The 22,547-nt window shown below is 42.6% G+C and overlaps 1 protein-coding gene across 1 annotated transcript in view; it reads left to right on the forward strand.

The window, feature by feature from the left end:
* The window catches only part of LOC144768973 (piezo-type mechanosensitive ion channel component 2-like), a 700,333-nt gene that overhangs the window by 252,562 nt on the left and 425,224 nt on the right, over positions 1–22,547 (forward strand). The window contains exons 16-17 of the mRNA XM_078652965.1: positions 1,163–1,336; positions 14,879–14,920. Coding sequence (XP_078509091.1) covers positions 1,163–1,336; positions 14,879–14,920 — 216 coding nt within the window. The remainder of the gene's footprint in view (positions 1–1,162; positions 1,337–14,878; positions 14,921–22,547) is intronic.

The raw sequence follows: 22,547 nt of genomic DNA on the forward strand, positions 1-22,547 counted from the left end.
GCAAAAAAGGGTTTTGCAACTCGCTATTAGGAAGGGGCGTTCCCTTCCCGAAAGCGAGTCCCTAGCCATGTATGAATGTTTTTGTTACCGCAAATGCGGTCACAAAACACTCACAAATTACCGCCCTCTTCCAGAGGGTGGTAATGGACCCCTTCCCCTATGTGACTAGCTCTAAAAATATTTTTTACGGGCAGGCAGTGGTACCAGGGACCACTACCTGCCCTTAAAAAATACAATGAAAATGGACAGCATTTAAAAAAAACAAAAAAACTGCTTTATTGAAAAGCAGTCCCAGGCATGGCGGTCTGCTGAGCCAAACAGGCCACGATCCCTGGGAGAGTCTGCCATTCCCAATGGGCTCGGCAATTGCGAGTGGCTCATTGATATTTATGAGCCTAGCAATTGGCGACCCCAGTAGGAATTGCAAACAGTGTCTGAGACAGTGTTGTACATTGGATTTGGTGCCTCGCAATTTGCGACTCACAATTTGTCGCAAATTGCGAGGCGCTAAATCCAATGGCTGTACTTCTGGCCCTAGGTGAGAGTGGATCATGACAGAGGTAAACTTGCTTATAGGCACTAAAGGCAGCCATTTTGAACACAAATGTTTGTCTCATGGCAATGTTGACTCTGTGTATTGCTCGATTAGTAATAGATCAGCAAAATTTAATATAATATAGCCTTATAGCCCACTGCCGAGGACTATGTCAGTGAGTGGAATGTTCTAATCGCCTGATAGCCCTTCTCCCTCAGCTATGCCGGTTGTTAAAGGACCTCTTTCATATTATGGTCTCTTCTCATCTGCAGTCCGAGCTATAGTCTTGAACTACAGGTGAGGGCCTATAGCTAGGCAGAGAGCATTTAACAACCGGTATAGCCTGAGGCAGAAGGGCTATAAGGCTATTAGAGCATTACAGCAACTGAGGGTATAATGTTCTGAATTAAAAACGGAGAAACAGAAAGACAAACGTTGTAATGTTCGGAGCAGAATGCTTATACTAGCTATTATTTCCTTTGAGCCACTTCATTGTCTTTAATGGAGCCACAACATTCGGCTGTTCTACTAATTCGTAATGTATTTTTTGAAGTCTGATTAGGTTGCAGTTGATAAAATGGGGATATGCCATACAGAGATGATTGATGTATTTTCTTCTTTAAATAGGCTGAAAGATCTGGGGCTTGAACAGTTCAGCACAGTTGAGCTCTTTGCAGGGATTCTGCTGCCTTCTTCCTTCCTTCTAGCCTGTATTCTTCAGCTCTACTACTTTCATGACGACTTCCTGACGCTTACGGACCTTAACAATATTCCCATCAACCCTGAAGGGGTTTTGGACAGGTATGTCCTTGGAGCCATGAAATCTTTGGTAGAAAGTGTAAACAAGTCTCTCCTAGCAATTAAAATTATTTACTAATGTTTTTATTGACTTCTAAAATTGAAAGATGATTTTGTCAGGTGGTTACCTAACCCCTTGCAGGCTGATGATGGCCCCCAGCCGTCATGTACTACGGCGCTCGTGTGCTGATGACGGCTGGGGGCCGTCATGAACCCGCCCACTTGCGATTTTGCCGCACAGGCGCAGATTCGCAGCCGCATGCAAGGGGTTAAACTGCTGATAGAATCTGGTAAATGAACAAGGGAGTTCCAGGAACAATAATGGATATTCATTTGGGGTGGAGGAGCATGTCTACTGGTGCCTATTGATGTACCAGGATTTCAACTTCAAATAAATTCAATCAAAGGAGCCAAAATAGGTCACCCAACTCATGCCTACACGCCTTCCTACAATGTCCTTCCACTACTTTCAGAACTGAGCCAATTCCGCCTCTACTGCGGACTGGTATACTAGGCATGGAGAATGGAATTGCCAGCTGTGAAAAGTATCTTGTTATAAACCAAACACATTCACTAAAACAACTTTGTAAAGGAAAGTTACAGTTAACTAGCAGTAACACAAATAAACTTGTCATAAAAAAAATACAATTTCCCGTAACAAACTTTAGTCAAAGTGATATTGTGGTTTTGGTCCAAAACCTAAACAAATATTGAAATTTGTGGTGAGGACCCTACTCTTGCATGCACTGTTTATGATCTCACACATGACATCACAAAGATAATGGTCATAGTCATCATAAATTACATCAGATGACATTTTGAAAAGGCTCAGGCAGAATAGTCTAGGGGGAGTTGTAAGGAGGGGGGTCCAATAGTTTCATTTCCCATTCAAATTCCCAAAGGCACAGTATTGACAAGTCTGTCAAAATTAATGCTGCACTAAGCATTCACAAAGTCTGCTCCTAGCGGGCAGGAGCTGTAAAAATGCTCCCACCAACTGGGAGTAGGCTTTAGATCTTTTTTCCTGCCCCTCCTGATGCGGGTCGGGAAACAGATCAGCAGATTATTTCCACCCAGAGGGAGCAGCATAAATAACTGCACGCTCGGGCGGAGGCGATGACAGCTCTCACAGCTTACAGGGGGCTAGCTGGGGCCTTGGGGCTTCCCCCGTGGCCCTCATCGTGATGTTTGGTGGGTTCCCGGCTGGGCACTGAGCTCCCACCTATTTAAAATAGAGGCCCGGGGTGATAGAATCCCTGGGCCAAAATAGGCTCATTGGGCCTTGGGAGATCGGGTTCCCAGGGCTGAAAACACCTCCGCGAGGGGGGCCCCATGCCCCCTCCCCTTATTAAATTGATTGGGCCCCAGGGGATGGGGTCCCTGGGAACGAGAACGGTTTAGGGAGGTGGGCCTGAGTGCTCTTCCCATAAATAATTTACCTGGCCTATGGGGATGGGGTCCCTGGGGCAGTAATAGGCTCCCCTTTATATTAGATACAGCCCTTGGGGATGGGGTCTCGAGGGCCTAATGAGGTTTATATTTTCGCTCCTCCACATCTTTGGAAAACGGATCACTCGTTTGGCGGGTGCCACTTCACACGTTGGTGCTCCGTGTTTAAATCATCGCTCCAAACCCTCTCTCCCAGACCACCAACACGATGGCACAGCACAGAATTATTCACAACCAGGAATTTGTGCTATTTTCTTTCCAGTGTATTTATGTGAAGACCAATTTTCAAAACTTCTAGTGCAAAACAATTACATTTACGCAATCTTTTTGCATAATTTTAATTATCGACCCCCGGGGCCCGGCTGTAATAGTATGAAGCAGGGCCACATGGCCCCCCCTACCCGAGCCAATTTCTGCCACGAAGACCCCATTCCCGGGGCCCGGCCGGATTAGCAAAGGAGTGGGGGCAAAGTTCCCCCCTTCCCTGAGCCATTAACGGCCCTGGGGACCCCCTCCCCCAGAGCCGTCTCTCTCTGTGTCCTGGGGCGCCTACCCCCGGGAACATAGCAGTTTGACTCCTTACTCTGGTCCAGGCAGGGAAACCTGTGTTTCATCTTGCTTGATGGAAGCAATTTCTAAGCTCTCACCAAGCAAGAGCAAACAAGAAGTCTGCTCCCAGCTGGTGGGAGCTTTAAAAATGCTCCTGCCATCTGGGAGCGCACTTCCGATATGTTTCCCCACCTGCAGTGAAGCGGGCAGGGAAACAGATCTGAATATTGCTCCTGCCCGCAGGAAGCAGCATTTTTAGCTGCTCCCGGCCGGCGGGAGCAATGCCGGCTACCACTGAATGTGGGGAGCAGGCTAGGACTTACGGGCTCCCCCGCAGACCCCAACAAGGAGACGGTGGGAGCCCTGGGTTGGCACCAGGGCACCCACCCTTTGTTGACGTGGCCCCCCTTCCCCTTTTCTAATTGGCCGGGGTCCCCAGGGCTGATATTGGCCCAGGTAGTGGGGCTGCGTGCTCTCCGCCCCCATAATTACAGTAGTGGGCCCGAGGGTTTGTGGTCCCTGAAGTTGATATTGGCCCACGGAGTGGGACTGCGTGCCCTCCTCCTCATGTACAAAAGGTGCTGGCCCCAGAGGATGAGGTCCCATGGGACAAAATCATCCAGAGGAAGAGGCTACATGCCCCCCTACCCCATAAATACAGTGGTGGGCCCTGGGGGATGAGGTCCCCGGGGGACAAAAATGGCCAGGGGACGGGGGACACATACCCTTCTCCCCTAAAAAAAGAAATGCACCAGGGGATGAGGCCCGGGGAGCCTAATTCGTCCCAGGAGGAGGACATGTGCCTCTCTCCCCCACAAAATGTGCCAGAGGGCTGGAGTCCTGCGGGCCGAAATCATCCCAGGGAGGCGGGGTTACGTGCCCCTCTCTCGGTTTAGCTGCCTTTGGGGAGTTGGCCACAGGGCCTGGCCACAGGTCATGAATTGTGGGCAACCTCCCAGTGCACATGGCCAAATGTCGTACGTGGTGGCAGTTGGATTAACGTATGGTAATTAAATATTGCTATATGTTAAAAAAAATTGAAATTTACTGAAAGAAACAAAGGTTACAGCGACAATACAGTTGGGAAATAGTATTAAAAAATATAGAACTTCGCTGAAAAAAAGGTTACAGGGATGTTATGGTTAGGAAATAGAATTTTAAAAAACCTTAGAAATTCACTTAATAACCAAAGGTTACAGGGACGTTATAGTTAGGTTCCTGCTTTAAACACAAAACTATTGAAATTCAGCAGTTAGAGTTAGAGCTATCTCAAGTAACTATAACTCGTGCCCCAAGGTAACTACAACTTGGCACCCACTCCATGCACTGCTAATCACCTCACTTATTACATCACTCATGACAACTTCTATGATATCATTGATAATATCAGTGCAACATTTGCTATCGAATTATTTATGAGAATACTGTGTAGGTGTATGTATATATATATATATATATATATATATATATATATATATATATATATATAGTAGCTCCATTCGACCCTTGTTTAGAGACGAAAACGCACTCACGGGGGTATGTAGCAAGAAGTTTTATTGCGGCTTCTGACAAAAACAAACGAACGCGTTTCAGACCTCTAGTCCTTCGTCAGTGTTAGTGTGTGCCTTGTTACCCGGCACAATATATACATTTCACTTCCTGTTAGGTGCGAAGGAAAAGGAAAAAGGACAAAATGTGCAAATATTTACAACAGGGCGGCCATTATTAAGTGGGTAAATACTAAACACATTGGCATATTTACAGTGTGTTATAACCCTAAGATATACTAATGCCCCTTTCATGTTATTAAATGAAAATGAAAACAATCTTGCTGTGTATCAGCATGTCATGGCATTTCATCGCCCTATTCACGAATATTTACACTATATACATTACGAACACCTTTCTGTACAGCGTGATCATCGTACAGTTGCATTGTGGGTTGAGATGTTGTCTACGTGTTATATAAACATGTAAAAGTAACCCAAGTCGGTGAAAGTTAATCAAATATATATATATATATATATATGTGAGTGTTTATGTATATATACACACACATATATATGTATATATACACACATAATTGCATATTTCTATACATATATACTCATATATGGGGACATATGATATTATGACAGCCCATCTTTTCTGAGAGGCAGTCTAAAAAAAATCTAAGCTAGGAAAAAGGAAGGATGGAATTTGGAGGGACAATTTGGATCAGCACCAAATCCCCACACTAACGAACTGGAAGGAGGAGGTGAGGGCATTAAGTAAGAAGGGCAAGTGGGAATATGGAACAGGGTGGGAATAAGAGGTGAATATAAGGCCAAGGGGGACGGCAAGGGGTGTTGAAAGAACAATGAGTCAAAGGGATTAATGTGTTTGCCAAAAGGGTTATATACATCAAAGCCTTCAATTAAGACGGGTACTCTATCTCTACTTCTTATACGAGTAACTGTTACTGTGAATAGGATGATCCAGTATTTAAAAAGTATAAGGAAAACACTCTGGTCTTGTGAGTGGTGATGCATCCACTTTGATTCCTATTAAATCCACTCTTACTACGTACACTCCTCAAAGTGTTATAGGAGAAGATTTCAGTGTTCCTTTTTTTAACCCAAATATGTGTCCTGTAGGACATGTGATTGGGTTCTAGATGAAAGGAAATAGTCCACTTTGTGGATTTAATTCAGGGGTACCAACCGAAAGATATCTGGAGGGATAAAGATCCCAACACTAGATATTATTCGTTTAGAAACCCTAGATTTTTGACAGAGAATCAATTGGATTTTTTTGCCACTATTATATTAAAAATACTTTTACGTTATACAGTTCTTCTTTGAAGATAATTATGTTCTATAGCGCTGACCCACAAGTTGTTGGTGCTGATGGTTTCTGACTCTAAAAGTTCGGTGGGCTCTGCTAACCAGGCCCAGGGCCAGTGCTCTGTCCTTAAAAGGTATATGGTAATTGGTATAATTCTTAGTGGCCGAGACAGCTCATCTGTAAGTCCCTAGTATATGGTAGGGCATGTAGGTTAGAGACCCCAGTGGACTTAATGCACTAACGTGTGCTCTGCGTCGGTGTCTGGTGTCATTTTTAAGCCAGCCCTGCCTTGCAGATTGGTTTTAAAATAAAACTGTGTCCAAATTCGACTTTGGAATTAAAAGTACTTCCAAAGTACAAAACTACCCTTTTATTACATATTGTTGTGTCGTGCTGGACACATTCTAGTTGTTAGCCGGATATGACCTAACACTTTACACCCACCCACCACTGTGTCACGAGGCACGTGACACAGTCAATAAAAGGAGCCGAGCGCACGTGCTCATGGCTCATTAACCCAGCTAACCAACAGTGTCTGTGTCGCAGTCATTAACATCATGTGGGCCTAGGGCCCCGACATAACACATATAACTAACCATTAAGGTCTGCACTAGGTCTCCCATGGGTAGGATGCCTTGCTATAAAAAGCAGAGACATTATAAAATATGTTTTATTAGCCCTGTTGGGAAAAACAGCCAAAGTCTTTTTTCCCGTTGTAGTATTGGTAGCCTCATAGGCTAACATTGGACGGTTTTATCACACTTAATAAAGCCTAACATTTGATTGGTGCTAGCTAGCAATGTCATTCAAAAATCAAAATAGTGGTTACAATAAATCCAACAACTTACCAAGGATTTATTATAAATATTACAGGAAAATAGTTTTAGAACTTACTATCCTGAAGTTACCTTAAGCAGCCATGTAGCAGCCTCTTCTGATTGGTGAGCCTCTCTCAGCTTGAGCCAAGCTACCATCTGAGTAGGTGTGAAGAGGCCTGGGGCAGCAACAGTACAGCCATTTGATGGGAGGAGATCTGCTTACTGGAGAAGCCAGGGAGAGGTACGGGGCTGGGGAGATAAGCTGGACTCCAAAGACAGGAGAACAGATGTCACAAGACCCAGACCAGTCCCCACTTCATTGATCCCCAGCCAGATGGGAGCCGCTTTGATTAGATTAGGAAAGGGGCTGGAAGAGGAGATTAGTCAAAGGTTAGCCACACCTCTGGGAGCGAATTTCTCCACTTTGATTTTTTTCACAACAGTGCATTCTGGGTCAGAAATATGTCACACTTCGCAAGAAGTGGTCAATTAAGAGGGTGGCAAGTTTACCCATGTTGACTGAGTATCCCACTCTCTTGCCAGCCCAGAATGGAGAACAAATGTGCAGATATGAAGGAGCCCCTCGGATCACTGTCTGGAACATCTGAAGAAGAAGGACTGCCCTGCTGGACCCTTGACCTGCACGGACTGCACCACAGAAGGCTTGCCCTCAGAAGAACTGCACCTCCTGCACTTTCAAGGCTACACCAAGAAGGTCTATACCTGATTCGAGGAAAAGGAGTGGACTCCCTGAGCAGCAGCAGATAGAAAACTGCTGGAAGAAGTCACCTCCAGCAGGCAAAGAGATGCCTATTCAAGCTGACCAGCTACAACTGCATTTTCCTGAACGGTCCAGGTACATTGTGGGCGATTGAGTCCCAGACCCCAAGAGGCAATCCAGAGCTTCTGAACCCTTGGCTGGTGCCGCTGGACCCTTTTCTACATAAAGGAAACAACTAAGAAAAAGTTCTGAAAGTATGGGAACTTTCTACAAAGCTTTCCTAAAAAAACTCCAAAAGACGACCGTCTTGACGTTGAGAGTCAAGCCGCTATTGTCGACTCGAGAATCAACCTGACCACGCTGGTTTGTCCCGCTGAAAGCTCTGGAGCTCTTCGCCATCGGCATCGTGCTGCAGCAGGCCACCATCGTCGAAGTGAATTCCAGATCCTAGGTACCCAAGGGCTTAACATAGAGAGGAAAGATCCAAGAAAAAGACTATGGGTCTCATTACAAGTTTGGCAATGTGGAGGCCGGCCGCCCCGCTCCCACATTGCCAACCTCGCACGCCTGGCACAGCAACGGGCGTGACAAAGCCCACTCCTGCACGCCATGGACCGTGAAGTCCATGCTGTGCAGGAACAGGGGTGCATGCACACATGGGGTCACGCAATTTGCCCCCCCCCCCCGCATGCATCTCCAGGCCTTGAGGCAACAGGGGGGCCTGTACGGCCTCCTTTGTTTCCTCACTGTGACACTTTTCATGGCGGGCTCACCGCCTTGAAAAGGGTGAATGTGAGGAAACTCAAAATATCTTTGGCTGTGTCGCAGCGACACCACTAGCATATTGCAGTCTCACTCTGCTGCAACAATGCAGAGGGACCACTGATCCCCAGCGGTTGCAGCAGTCTTTTGGCAATTCGACCGACGAACACATATTAGGACTGTCGGACCGCCTGGGCCCGCACCGCCACCTTGATGGACCGCCGTAGTCCTAATCAGGCCCTAAACAAGCCGTAAGCTTAAAGGTAAAATCTTGACCAGAACCTAGCGCTCACACTATCTGCCCCCGCTCCACCTAAAATGTTGACTTTGTCGCGGTCCAGCGCGACCAGAGAGACACGAGACACAAGGCCCTTTATAATCTAGGACCAGAATGCCTCAACTCCCGACTGTCCTTCTACTATCCCACCCGCCAACTAAGATCATCCAGTCAAGCCCTCGCCGCAGTCCCGCGCATCCGAAAAACCACCATGGGCGGCAGATCCTTCTCCTTCCTGGCTGCCAAGACCTGGAACTCACTCCCCACCCACCTCCGCCTTACTCAGAATCACATCTCCTTCAGGAAAGAATTGAAAACTTGGCTTTTCGATAAACAATAAACCCCTCCCCCTAGCGCCTTGAGACCCTCTGGGTGAGTAGTGCGCTTTATAAATTCCTGAACTTGAACTTGAACTTGAGAGGCGCTTTAAGCTTTTTTGTTTCCTAACATTGGACATTTTGGAGTCACTTTAAAGATAAAAATAGTCTTGATTTGTATTAATTGTTTTTGGAATTTTATTGTGTTGTGTCTTTCATTTATTTACTGTTTTGGTGATATTAAAAGCTTTACACACCTGTCTCCTAAGTTAAGCCTGATTGCTTGTTTGCCAAGCTACCAAGGGTTGAGCCAGGATTAATTTATTGAGAATTGACTGGACCTTATTAGTGATTGTGGTAATATTGCTAGCTGAAAGTGCATGCCTCCACCTACTGATAACCCACTTTCCTATACATAGCCCCCAGATATCGACAACAGGTCTATGATGAAGGAAATAAAATAGGAAACTTTCTCTCATGGCAGGCTAAAGATAAATAAGCATAGAGGATCAATCAAATTGAGTTTTTAAGACAGATCATGAGAAAGTGACAGAAATATTTTACCAATTCTATTGTGACCTTTAAACAGAGACATCCAGTGTATCAAAAGATCAGATAGAGTTGTATTTTGGTCATCTGGTTATATCTCACGTTAGAAGTTTTTAAACATCCACACTTCAGAAATCTTTCTCAGGTGAAGAGATTAGACATGCAATTAAAAATGTGTCTCTTGGCACAGCACTGGGTTCTCATGGATTTTAATTAGAGATTTACAAGTAGTTCTCAGAGGTACTGATTGTCAGCTTCATAAACTCTAACATTTTATTTGGTGTTCTTAGGCCTGCCCTGATATTTGTAAATAAAGGTTTGCTTTTTGTTTCTCTTACCACCCTTAAATGTAGCTTGTATCGACCCACCCAGTTCCTAAATGCAGATTGATTATTTTTGGCGATTGTAAGTCTCGTTCAGACTGGCATCGGTAATGGGAGCATGTTTGGCCCTGATCACACTATCTTTGTTCCAAATCACAATCCAGTAGTTCATACACATTTCCTTGTTGAAGGAATTTCATATTTGATGGAGTGTCACAAGTCTGGTTTAATAAAATGTTTAGGTGCCGAAATAGTGTTCTACCTGGTTAATTGGATTTTCTTTGGATAACCTTGGAAAAATAGGCCACCCAGCCTGTCAGGTTAAATTCTCAATTGCACATGGGTGCCTGTGCACGTTTGACACGTGGGGGCCTATACAATCTCCGTCGGAAAGCCTCCTTAGGTCGGAGGCTTTCTGACTGATATCATTAGTTTAAATTCTGACCGCCTAATTACAATATAGGTGGTCAGACTTGAAACCAGACGGTCATTCTGGCTGGATTCCAATGGGCTCAAGGAGCCCGTTGGCCAGTCGGAGGCCAGCCCGTAAACCCAATAGATGGTGTTTCCGCCATTGGGATTACGATGCTTGGTTTCCGACAAGCTTTCCATGCTGGGCTTTCCGACATGGAAAGCCTGTCAGAAAGCGTGTTTGGGGGCCTCTAGCTGGGCCCCCTTCTCTTTGTGACCTCCGATTGGGGCCCACCTGTACATCCCTGCACCGTGAGGTGCCTGCCACGCAGTGCAAGGATGAACACAATCTCCCATTTCTCCATGGGAGCTTGTGCTACGGGCGGTTTATGGCCAGAAGACAAGCTCCCATAGGGAAATGGGAGCATGCAACTGCACCATGTGGGGTCGCGTTGTAATTCTGCGATCGGGACCACCGACCAGAGGTCGGTTGGTCCTGATTCCACAATGATGTCTGTCGGAGGCAACTCTGACCAACATCCTAATTGGTCTCTCAATGGTGAAGTGGGAGAAATATTCACCAGGGTACTGCAGTTAACCTTTCGCCATTACAGTTTACATGCTTTATTGAGGGTTTTGCCATCAAAATTAAGAGTACCCAAATATTCTGAAGTTGTATTTATAAAAATAAGTGGATTGTTATATGGCGGTGATGTTGTCTTGTATTTCTCTACCAATAGGTTAACATTGTTCACTCATTCTGTATAATTAGCACTTTTAAAATGTATCTGGTTATAAAATGAATTCCACTAAAACAGAAATGCAGTTCTTGGCTACTACCCCTGATGGTTTTTCACTGGCATGATTAAATACAATCCTGTTGGGTATTTGGAGATCTACACCGCACCTGACATTAGTAAACTTTGAGATTCCTTTACTTTCTAACATCCATCAGCAGTTTAAGTCCTGAGTAAAGCTTCTACTCACCTTCATTGGGAGGATTCACTTGATTAAAATGATTATTCAACAATGTTTTTTCCTATTTCGGGGAGTTCTTTGCTTACATTTACAAAATAAATGCTGCTTTTTGTAACTTTATCTGGAAAAGCAAAAATAGTAGAATGAGACGGAAATATGTTGTCATACTTTCTTATAGGGACGTTGGCCACTGCCTGCGCTCAAACTATATTTTACAGCTGCTTCCTTAGGATACCTTTGGAGATTGAATAACCCAGAATACAAGCATGGGACAGATAATTGTTTTCTTCAGGAATTACTAAAACAAGTGAGAGGATAGTGTTCTTATTCAAATTCACTTATCCTAATTTTTTAAAGAAAGTTAGGTTCAGAATTTTAATTACATATCTAACATATTTAGTTGCATCTCTAAGAAATTGAAAATAGCTGTGTTTTATAAACTCACGTTGGTAGGAGAAAATTATTCTATTTCTGTTAAAATAACCACAAATGGCCAAGGGTGGGCAAGACATATGTTATTTGAATGTAGAGCTACTGGTTAGGGGATGCTCTATGGAATCGTTCTTTGATAATGTATATATATATAAACAAAAGTATGTCAGTTTTTCCTTTATGCATTACTACACCATTCATCCGATCGACATGAAACTTTGGGAAGTTGAGTACACTCCGCGAAGGTTTCTGGCAAAAAAAAAGAAAAAATAAATTAAAAAACCCCAAAAACATAGGTTAAAATTTGTTAAGTACACTCCCGTGAAGGTTTCTGGCAAAAAAAAATAAAAAATTGTTAAATATCGGGCCCCAGGGCCCTCATAATCTTTCCACTACTGAACGTTTACAGTTTCCGGTGCGACTCGCTTTTGCAATGACCATCAACAAAGCACAAGGACAATCGCTGCAAGTGTGTGGACTAGATTTGCAGAATCCGTGCTTCTCACATGGACAACTGAATGTGGCCAGCTCACGCGCCGGAAAACCTTCTGATTTATTCGTGTACCCAACAGACGGAAAAACAAAAAATACCGTGTATCCACAAGCACTCGAATAAATAAACAGAATTAAACCAACACTTTAAAATGTTTTCCATATTAAAATGAATAAGTTTCAATAAAAATGACACAATGTAAATTGAATGTTATCATAGCAAGTTTCCTTAAATTTCCTTTCTTCTGAGATCGCAGCAACGCGCGACGGGTAAGGTAAGCTAGTGAGGTCATAAATGGAATACCTTGTTAAGGCTGATATTTTTTTTAATGCTTCTAAACAACTGAAATCACACTACTGTGCTCAAAAATACATTTTCCGTTTTGGGAATATAACCTATCTCTAAGCTATACATAATTTCAGTTATACTATGCCTGACATCACTTCATCAGTGGTTTTCTTGCTCAGTTGTACTGCTTCTGTTGCAAAGTTAGAACTTGTGAACACATTTTCTTTGCCTGCCCCAAATAACGGCATTTATGATCTGAGGTGGACATTATATTAATCGAGACAATGGGGCAGACCATAGTTATTGATAGACAGACTGCATTGATATGGCCTTGAAATCTTTCCTAATGTAATTAGTTCCATATCGATCATGTAGCATATCTCGGACCAATGGCTGTTCGTAGACTAATGTAAAATTAAAACAATCAGGACCCCCTACCATACATGAATTGGTAATAGAACTGAAAAATATTGCCCCATGGGAAAAGTACTATTAGATATGAGATGGTGTTACAAAGAAAATGCACAAACCTTTAGGTCCAAATCTTTCTAGAATAGATAAAGGACAGTTGGTCAAATATATGTAAGTTAGATGCTATATACAGAATGGCGATTTATGCTTAATTCTTGAAAGTTTTGATGACATTTGGTCTTATACGTTACTTAATATTTGGCCAGATGTACCACCGTTTTTAGCGGTCGCAAACAGAAAATCTACCCATTTGCAAGCGCTAAAAAGGGTTGTAGTATGTACAAACCCTATTTTGCGAGTCTATAACCTATTACTGACCCGCAAGATAGGGATTGCGAGTCGCTGTTAGTAAGGGGCATGCCAAGGGTGTACCTACCTAATAGCGAGTTGTAGGGGGATGTACGAGTGTTTTGCAACTGCAAATGCAGTCACAAAACAATAGCAGTTACCACCTACTTTTTAGTCGGTGGTAAGCCAGTCGCAAATGGGATGGGGTTCTCAGGGTACCCCTTCCCCTTTGTGAATGTATGCAAAAATATATTTTAAGAGCAGGCAGTGGTCCCCACTGCCTGCTGCTCTTAAAACATTTTAAGAAAACATTTTACTTTTGTCTTTTAAACGCATCCTGTTTCCTTTTTATTTAAAAACAAACACAAACATGGTGGTCTGCTGTCTCCAGCAGGCCACCCTCCTTGTGACTGTAGCCCATTCCCAATGGGTCGCAAATTGCGACATGCCACATAAATATTGATGAGGCGGGTCATTTGCGTCCCCATTGGGAATCATTAAATTTGTCTGTGACACATTAGTACATTCCGTTTTTTCACAATTTGTGACCCGCAAAACGGCATATCATACGTCTGGCTCTAAATGTATAATGCAATTTCAGGTGCTGGTTTCCCTTTTTGTCTCCATAAAACAAATTATTTTACATGTGAGTGTTACGCTCCTTTGATATTTGCATATCAGTCTCATTCCTAATACATCTGCTTGCAAATTTTCGATTTTCATAAATTGTATTGGTTGGTATCAGTCGGAAACAGTAGATCCCCTAGGAATCAGTTGATACGCTTAAATGTGATTGATTGGCTGACCCTGAAATTTCCCCTTTACCAGCCATGTTACATCTGTGAATCAAAAGGGAATTTGCGGACAAAGTTGATTTAAAAAAAATTATAATATTAATAATATGATCTGAGCCTCTGTTAGAGCCACACCTGACCTAACACACTTATCAGCCAAGAAAACCATGAGGACAATCACCAAAGTGGTGGAAAATATCCTCATGTGCCAGATAAATAAGACATTTGTTATGCATGCATAATATATTCAGTATCTGCAGATCCTGCATGACGAGGAATTTGTTGCTATCGTACTGAAACTGCAGATTACATGACGATCAGCAGATCTTATTTGTGAAACGCACGAGTGCTGCTGTAAGTTTTCTACTCCGTAGTAATTAAGATCACTAATGTTCAGCAGAGTATCCCCAAATCCCCAAAATATGCTTGGAAAGCCACAAAAATGTATTGAAAAAATTGACATTTTCATTAAGAATGATTATTTTACTCCGGTTACATAGCATTCACGCCCTTGTAATAAGGTGATTCATAGTTGCATGGTAATTCTTACATTTATCTTTATCAGATTTCTGTCATTTTCAATGCCTTCTCACGTTTGTATGCCTTTAAATGTTATAAAACCTTTACACCACATTTACACTGGTTAAAATATGCAGGGTGCTTTGAAAAACAATCTAATAGATTGTCAATAGAATTTCCAATATAGTCATTGACATACAATTTGTGACGTTCGATTATTAAAAATAAAATACTTATGGTGTGGGCTAAGTAACAATTCATATATATGTTTGTTTCCCAGCAAAAAGAAGATTGAAAAAAGAGTTTTCATCATAGCTGATGAGTAAGTATATTTTTGTTTTTTTTAATTTTGCACTTTGCTGGAAAATCACAAATGGAGAAATTATGTTTTATACATCAATTCAGATTCCCATGGGCATATAATTGAAAGCCAATCAATATTGTTTCACACATTACATACAAATATGAAGTTCCTTTCACACTTGTGCGTCTAGAAGTACTCCAGTAGTATTTCTTCTTTAAACTAGTCACATACGGTTCCAGTTGTCCAGTATACATCCACTTGGAACTAGACCAATTACAATTCCCCTTAACTGTAGTCTCCTAATTAATATTGGTCTATAGTTATTGATGCTAGATCCTGACCTCATGGAGACCTATAGACCATTGTCCCACCTGCCTTTCCTTGTCAAAATGTTCAAGGGTGCAGAACTAGTATCCACCTATGTAGAATCCTAGGTGGTGCTTCAACCCTACTCACGCTGTAGTACATCTAGTAGCATCTAATCTAAGAGTTACTTCAGTAATCAAAGTTATTGAAAAACCAAATGACGTCACTTGCATAGCACACTATATATCTCTTGAGGTCTCCACTAGAGCTAAACCAGCAATGTTTCCTCCTGGCATGTGCCAAAAGCTAGTTCGAATCATCTTCTTAGATATTGCCTAAAATAATTTCCTCCTATGGAAACTAAGTAACATGTGATTTTCAAACTCGAAAAGTAATGTAGACTATTGGAGACGATCTCAGAGCTATTCATTTAACAATTCCCCACAGAGTTTTGCCCAGTAAACCTTTTCCTCGTAGCTAGTCTGCAGTACGTCCTCTAAGAGTGTCTAGACACATTTCCTCCTAGTCCTTGTCTAGTAAAAATCCTCTCTGAACTACTGCAGTAGTACTTAATCTCAGACCAAGGCCAGTAACATTTCTAGGGCAGAAAAAGATTTCCTCTTACATAAAGGTCATTGATGTGATGTCCTAGACCTCACCCATACTTATTCTTACAGTTGGAGTTGATGTCTAATAAAGGTTGCTATTACCCAGAACCAAGTGTCCTGGAACTTTGCAGTAGTATATCCTTTTAGACGTAGCTGAAATGTATGTCCCCGAGAGCTATTAAAGTAGGATTCGCTTTTTACTCTAAGTAGACTCGTAACAATTTCCCTCTAGAAAGAGTTGGTTAATATTTCATTTGGGAACTACACCAGTATGAATTCCCATAGGGACAATTATTCAATATTTGTTGTCATGGTTATTTCAGTGAGAAATCGTTTATAGCTAGTTCTGCAGAGTTAATGGTTATAAATAAGTGAGTTGTGTACATTTTAGAGGTAGTTCACACACATTCCCTCCCATGACTCATTTTGCAGCTTACTGTAGAAATTGTCTTTGACAGCATGTATAGGAACACTGGCTCTTCAAGCTTGTGCAGTAGCATTTCCTGTATAACGGAATAACCAGAATGTCTCTTCCTAGACTTAGGACATTGATGGTTCCATTTTAGAGCTAGAGTGCTTCCATTTCCTGTTGGATAAAGTCACATAATATTTTCCTTGAGAACAAATTAGTTCACATTTTATTCTTGGAGTCAGGCAGCAACACCCCATCGTTGTGATTTTCTTCTTAGATTGATATATTATAGTAGAGCTGCTAGAGATCGCGGGTCACCCGACCAATAATTTCGCTACTTCCGGCTTCGGGCCCATATATTTCAAATCACCATATACATTGATCGGACGACGTCACAATCTTCTACCAATAATTGTGGGTTCCTTTTCTATTTTCTAGTGTACCCTACTTACCATCCACTGTTACGGGTACCTATGACCACAATGGATCAGGGAGCTAGCTGTAAAAGGAAAGGCAGCGAAAATACTTCTTATCGTATGACCTTTACTTTTCATGAAATGACCACGGACAACTGAAAGTTTGAAAGATTTTATCTCAAATTTAAACTCTTTAGAACATACACTCCACTACAAGGAGACAATCTAAAATCAAAATTGAAAAGAGTACATAGCTGCATAGAAGAACTATAAGGGCAATCATTTGCGTTTAAATGCTAATGCAACAGGGAAACAAACTAAGAAAACCTATTGGGCTAAATTTCAAAGTTACTTTAGTAATATTTATGGGTGAAAAACAGAGACCATAACAGGAAGTTGCAAACTGCAATGGCGAAAATGATTTCTAAAAGGTAGGGTAACATAGGAACACGCTATGCAAATAAATGCAAATAGTTTTATGAAATGCAATGGTTTGCGGAAAACATGGAAGACTTATCATATGCAAAGGTATGTCTTTATTGAAGCAAAAGACAGAAAATAGAAAGGTGCAGTTTTAAGAGCTTCAGAGCGATATTTACCTAGACTGGTGTGGAAACCAACCCTGGCCACGGGTCAGTTTAAGGACAGGAAACCCTCAAGGAAGGATACCTCTCAATGGACATCAGGTGCAGAATGGACACCCAGGACAGGACAGTAAACCCAGATTAGGATCAGGACAGGACCACCAGGACACGACCAGCACCCGCAATTCGGAAGCAACGCCTGCGCTCCACCCTCTCTGCAGCTATCGATCAGAACCCCGATTGGGTCAGCGAACTCCCAGCAAAGTGCTCCGCTAGCACTTTTAAGGTTTAGTAAAACCTTAGTCTATGGTCAAATTCGGACAGAGTGCTCCGCAGCGCTCTGTATCTTCAAGTCACCTATTGAGTGCGTTGGGTCAGTGACAGGTCAGCTATTCAGACAAGTCGGACAATTTCCCTAGGTGAACCCAGGGTAGATATACTGTTTTGGGACAACGTACCACCCCCCAAATGTTGCAGAGTGTCAGAATCCCCAATTTGGATTGGTCCTAAGGTAGGATTTGGTTAACACACCAATCAGAACAGACTATTGTAAGGCCTAATTTGCATCCTAAGGTGCCGCCTAGCAAGATTGAGGTTCCCATGAGACAAGCCAGTGAAATACAATGGATTATTAACAAATGTTTCAATATGGGTACAGACAACTCCGTCCTGCTGGGTCGCAGGTCACTTTCTCAGGAGCATCTTGTCCGTCTCTGCCAGCTGGCTGAGTTCCACTGCCCAAGGTTGTTTCTGGCCTCGCATCCTGAGCATGCGCGGAAGAGACCTTCAAGATGGCTCGCAACCCATTTGGACCCCCATTTCCCGTGATACATGAAAAGTAAGCGAAAACAAATTAGCACATAGAAATAAATCAATGTATTACACGTTATGATTTCGTACTTTAGTTTCATCATTATAAAAATATACTATGCATTAATGGTAAGTGCAACGAACAATGTCACAGGAGCAGCAGCACAAGGCTTCACCACGTTATGAAAGCACAGCCATCTTATTGCTATTACGCATGCGCACCCTTTCCCTCTCAAACTCTGACTGCGTCATATCACATGACTATGACCCACGCATGCGCAGAAACAGAAATGCAAGCATCGGCCATTTTAGACACAATTATTATTTATATCAGTAAAACACATAGGCAAGCTTCGCTACTATACATGCATATCCAAAATAAAGAGATTAGTAAAACGTACGTTTGTTATGAGGTTATGACAGATTTGAGGTTCATGAATTGAGCAAGTCGCGATTGCGAAATCTTGCTCTATCAATCCCCTCTTTGATGATATTTACTATCATCACAAAATATCGGAACCAGATGCCAACTTCCTTTCACACTTTGTACGACTCTATCTCTTCCAACATGCGATTCAATTTCTCCTTCTCAATTTTGATAGGGTGAGAATTTTTCACCCTTTTGTAAATCTGATTATTCATTTCTTCCAATTCAAGTTCATCCGCACTCCGTTTCACTCCTCTCGCATTCACTTGATACTTCTTTGTGTGTTTGCAACATTTGCAACAGACGAATATGAAAAATAGGATAAGACCTATAATTCCAATTGGCATCAGTACTTTGAACAATAAGCTTCTACCTAAATTAGCAAACCAATGACCTACATTGGAGAGACCATCAACTAGTCTCCTCCAGGCACTGTCAACCTCGAGTGGTTTGAGTTCCCTTTCCAAATTAGTAATGTTTTTCACATATCTTTTGAGCTGTACGCTTTTGTCCGGAATGTAAGTGCAACAATGTTGCGCCTTCAACATCCGGCAGACTCCGCCCTCTTTTGCTAATAAAGTGTCAAGAGCAAGTCTGTCCTGCAAAACCATTGATCTGATCGCAACCATTTCGGTATTGACCAGCAGAAATCCATGAGCAGTGTCAGTAGACAGCACATCCACTATTGTGGACAATTTGCAAATTCTGTGAGTGTTCAGAACCACTCCCACTCCAGGTATCAGTGCACTAAAAATACTACCCATTATTTCACCTACGCTTTCTCTTTTACTACGCACTAAGCCATTAGTGTTTTCATTGCTTCCAGCAATTTCATTCACATGGTATATTTTCGGGAAGACAATGCCAAAGTAGCAGCTTCCATACCAGTGATCCGGCAATTTGAAATAAGCCTTGTCTCCACATATATAATAAATTCCAGGAAACACAGGCTCTGACCCATTTTTGAATCCCCAACCTCCAATTACCTTGTAATTGTGCTCACATTGACTGGAACCAATAAAAATGTTATTATAATAATCAGTCTTCTCGCGGTGAAGACAGAGTTTCCCTTTCTTCTCGAAATCCAGCAACAGAGCAGGCCCCGCCCCGCCAGTTGAGGTGCTTTCCATGTTCTCAGCCCATTTAGGGGTTTTCTGCCCTTTGTCATTTGCTTTTCTTTGGAAACTCTCCCTTCTTTTCTCTGCCATGTTTAAAAATACTTTTTCTTGTTCATGTAATGAACAGGTCAAGTTGTCTCTGTGTGCTTCATTTAAGTCTATAGTACCTATAGTCAAAAAGTATTCTCCCATATAACGTGTAACGTCACTTTTGGTATGTACAGGATTCAGATTTCCACGTATGGGAAGTTCAGAAAAAATCACGTCACTGTTAGAGTAATAGTACTGTAACGGTCCTCTTTTGTAAAATAAGCTTGCTAAAACACTACAGGAAATTCCATATGTCAGGGGCAAGTGATGGTATGTCACGCTTTCAGCTACAGAAGTAGGTAGCTTCATGCAGACATAGCAATCCTCTATCTCCATAGTCTCTACATAGTGTACCAACAAGTTTGCGAAAACATTTGAGTGTGTCTGGTTCTTAACTCCATGGTAATGTAGTCCTTCCTCATCTGATGCTTCTAAGTCTCGTTTTGTTTGTCTGAGTGCTTTCTCACGTCTTTCTACACTTCGTGTTGTCAGTTCTTCAGTGTCAGTGATCTGTGTAGGGTCAATATTAGTATTTTTACTAATCATAAAGGGAATGAAAACTGTTAGTCCTATCCAAACTAATATGACTATAACTATACTACATATACATACTTTGCAGCATGTTTTGCAACAACTGCGACTAGGCCTTCCATTCGTTCTTGACTCAGACATTTTGGCTCAGAAGAAATTTTCCAACCCCTTCTTTATAAGTTTACACAGGTAGCTTACTCTGTGCAACTTGAGGTGAGCTCGTCTTCCTCTTCTGTAGAGTACTCAGCAACCGGTTCTCCGTCGCTTTCGTCAGTGATATCAAGTTCCTCAAAATTTTCCAAGATTAAGTAGGTCCACTCCGGATCCTGATATTTTTCGTTTTGTCTTTTTATTCGCTCACTCCTTCTCTTGGAGCTATCTTCAGGTATTTCTGCAATTCGGGGACTTCTTCTTATATCTGCAAGTTTCTCTTGGACTGTTTTTAGTCTTAATTTCAGTCTCTTAACATACCTTGGCTCAATGTGCTTCTTTTTCTTTAGTCTTTTTGCTGGCACTGTGATTGGGCTTTCTTCTAATGCTCTTTTATTTTCACTTGTCTGTGGCGCTTCGTTTTCTGTTTCTTCCCTTCCTGTCTGACTAGTCCCAGGTCTTGTATCTATTTCTTCAGCCTGGTTACTAAGCTGGCCTGGTTCAGGTGAAATTTTGTTTTTGCTTTTGAATGTCTCTGTTTCTGTGTCCTGAACACGTTCTTCTAATTCTAACTGATCCTGTTCAAGCACTTCGATCCCTTGATTTTCTTCTGCTCGAACTATTACACTATTTCTAGTCTGTCCCTTTTCGATTTCAGGAGTTAGTGGAGGTGTGTCAATCACCTGATCTGTCCCTGTCTGACCTTCTTCTTCGTCCTCAGACTTGATGTGAATCTCAATGATCTGAGGGTCTTCGCCTGTGCCTTGCTCGACCTCTCTATTCCACTCTCTGTCTTCTCTTATTCGCTCTCTTGTTCTGAGTGGGTCTCCCGGGAGATCGATTATGGGTATCCAATCATCTGGCCAGATTCTCGGCATCTCGTCATCAGCTACTTCCGGGCCAACATCAGTGGGATCCTCAGCAGTACTGGTGCTTGGCCATACGTCATCAGTTACCTCTGGGCCAACGCCTGTGGGACCCTCAGCTGGGCTGGTGCTCGGTCGTCTGTCGTCAGCTACTTCAGGACCAACGTCTGCAGACCCCTCAGCTGGACAACCTTCAGCTCCAGGCTCCTCGTCAGGTATCACCTTCTGGGTATGGCTGGCATGGATCCACTTGGGAACGCCTGCGCACTTCACAGCTGTCGTGGTTACCAGGATTACTTGGCGCTTTTTTCCCCACCTGGGTTCAAGGCAACTCGAACGAGTGTGCTTCACTGCGAAGTTGCTGTATTTCTATTCTCATTGCCTCCCCAGATTTCTACATCATCACCCTGCGGTGATTTTCCCTTAAAAATAGGTTTTGGCGCTCTGGGCACTTGAATTGTTTTTACCTGCTGCTGGGTCTTTCTTTGTTTTTCATTCTGCGTCTGTGGGATTAAATCAGGTGTTTGGGCATTATCAGTTTGTAAATAGGGACACTCGTCTCTCCAGTGTCCAATTTCCCCGCACTGGTGGCAAGGAAATTTCTTTTTGGCTTCCTCCCTACTCATTTTAGCTCTTGGTTTTCCTCCACCCCCACCCCCAGGGTTTTGGTTCTGGGTGGCTTTGTTTAGCTTGTTTAACTGCTTTTCCTGTTGTTCTGCGAGCTTTACTTGAGCCCACATAACCTTTTCCTTGAGAGCCTTTTTCTTTTCTGCCATCTCGTCCTCACAGTACTTCGCGTACCGTAGGACCTCATCCATCTTTTTAGTATGCCAACAGATTTTATTATCTTTTATTCACTGACAAATTTCGGGCCTTAAACCGTTTACAAACCTGTAAATGAAGTGTGTCATGTCCTTCATCTCGATGTTATCAATACCACTGTATGTTTTGAACACCTGCAACAGCCTTTCATAAAAGGAATGCACAGTTTCGTCTCTTTCCTGTGTTGTTCTATCTATCTTGGTCCAGTCAGTTTCCTTTGCGGGCACTTTTAATTTCAAATGTTGAATTACTTGTTCATACTTCCTCATCACTTCCTTCGATGGTTCCCCTGTTTTTTCATCTCTTGGGTATTCCTCACTAGGCCAGGCTATGGCTATTTTACACTCGGTCCACAGATCTACAGGGACCACTATGTCGAAGAACCCATCCAGGTCCTTCCACAGGCATTTCTGTACTTTTACAAACCTTTCTACCTGTCGGTACCAATCCACGGGCTTCTCGCGTAATTTTGGGAAGTCATTAGTAAAGGACACAATATCCTGTC

Source organism: Lissotriton helveticus, chromosome 7 (genome assembly GCF_964261635.1).
Source record: "Lissotriton helveticus chromosome 7, aLisHel1.1, whole genome shotgun sequence".
Taxonomy (NCBI): domain Eukaryota; kingdom Metazoa; phylum Chordata; class Amphibia; order Caudata; family Salamandridae; genus Lissotriton; species Lissotriton helveticus.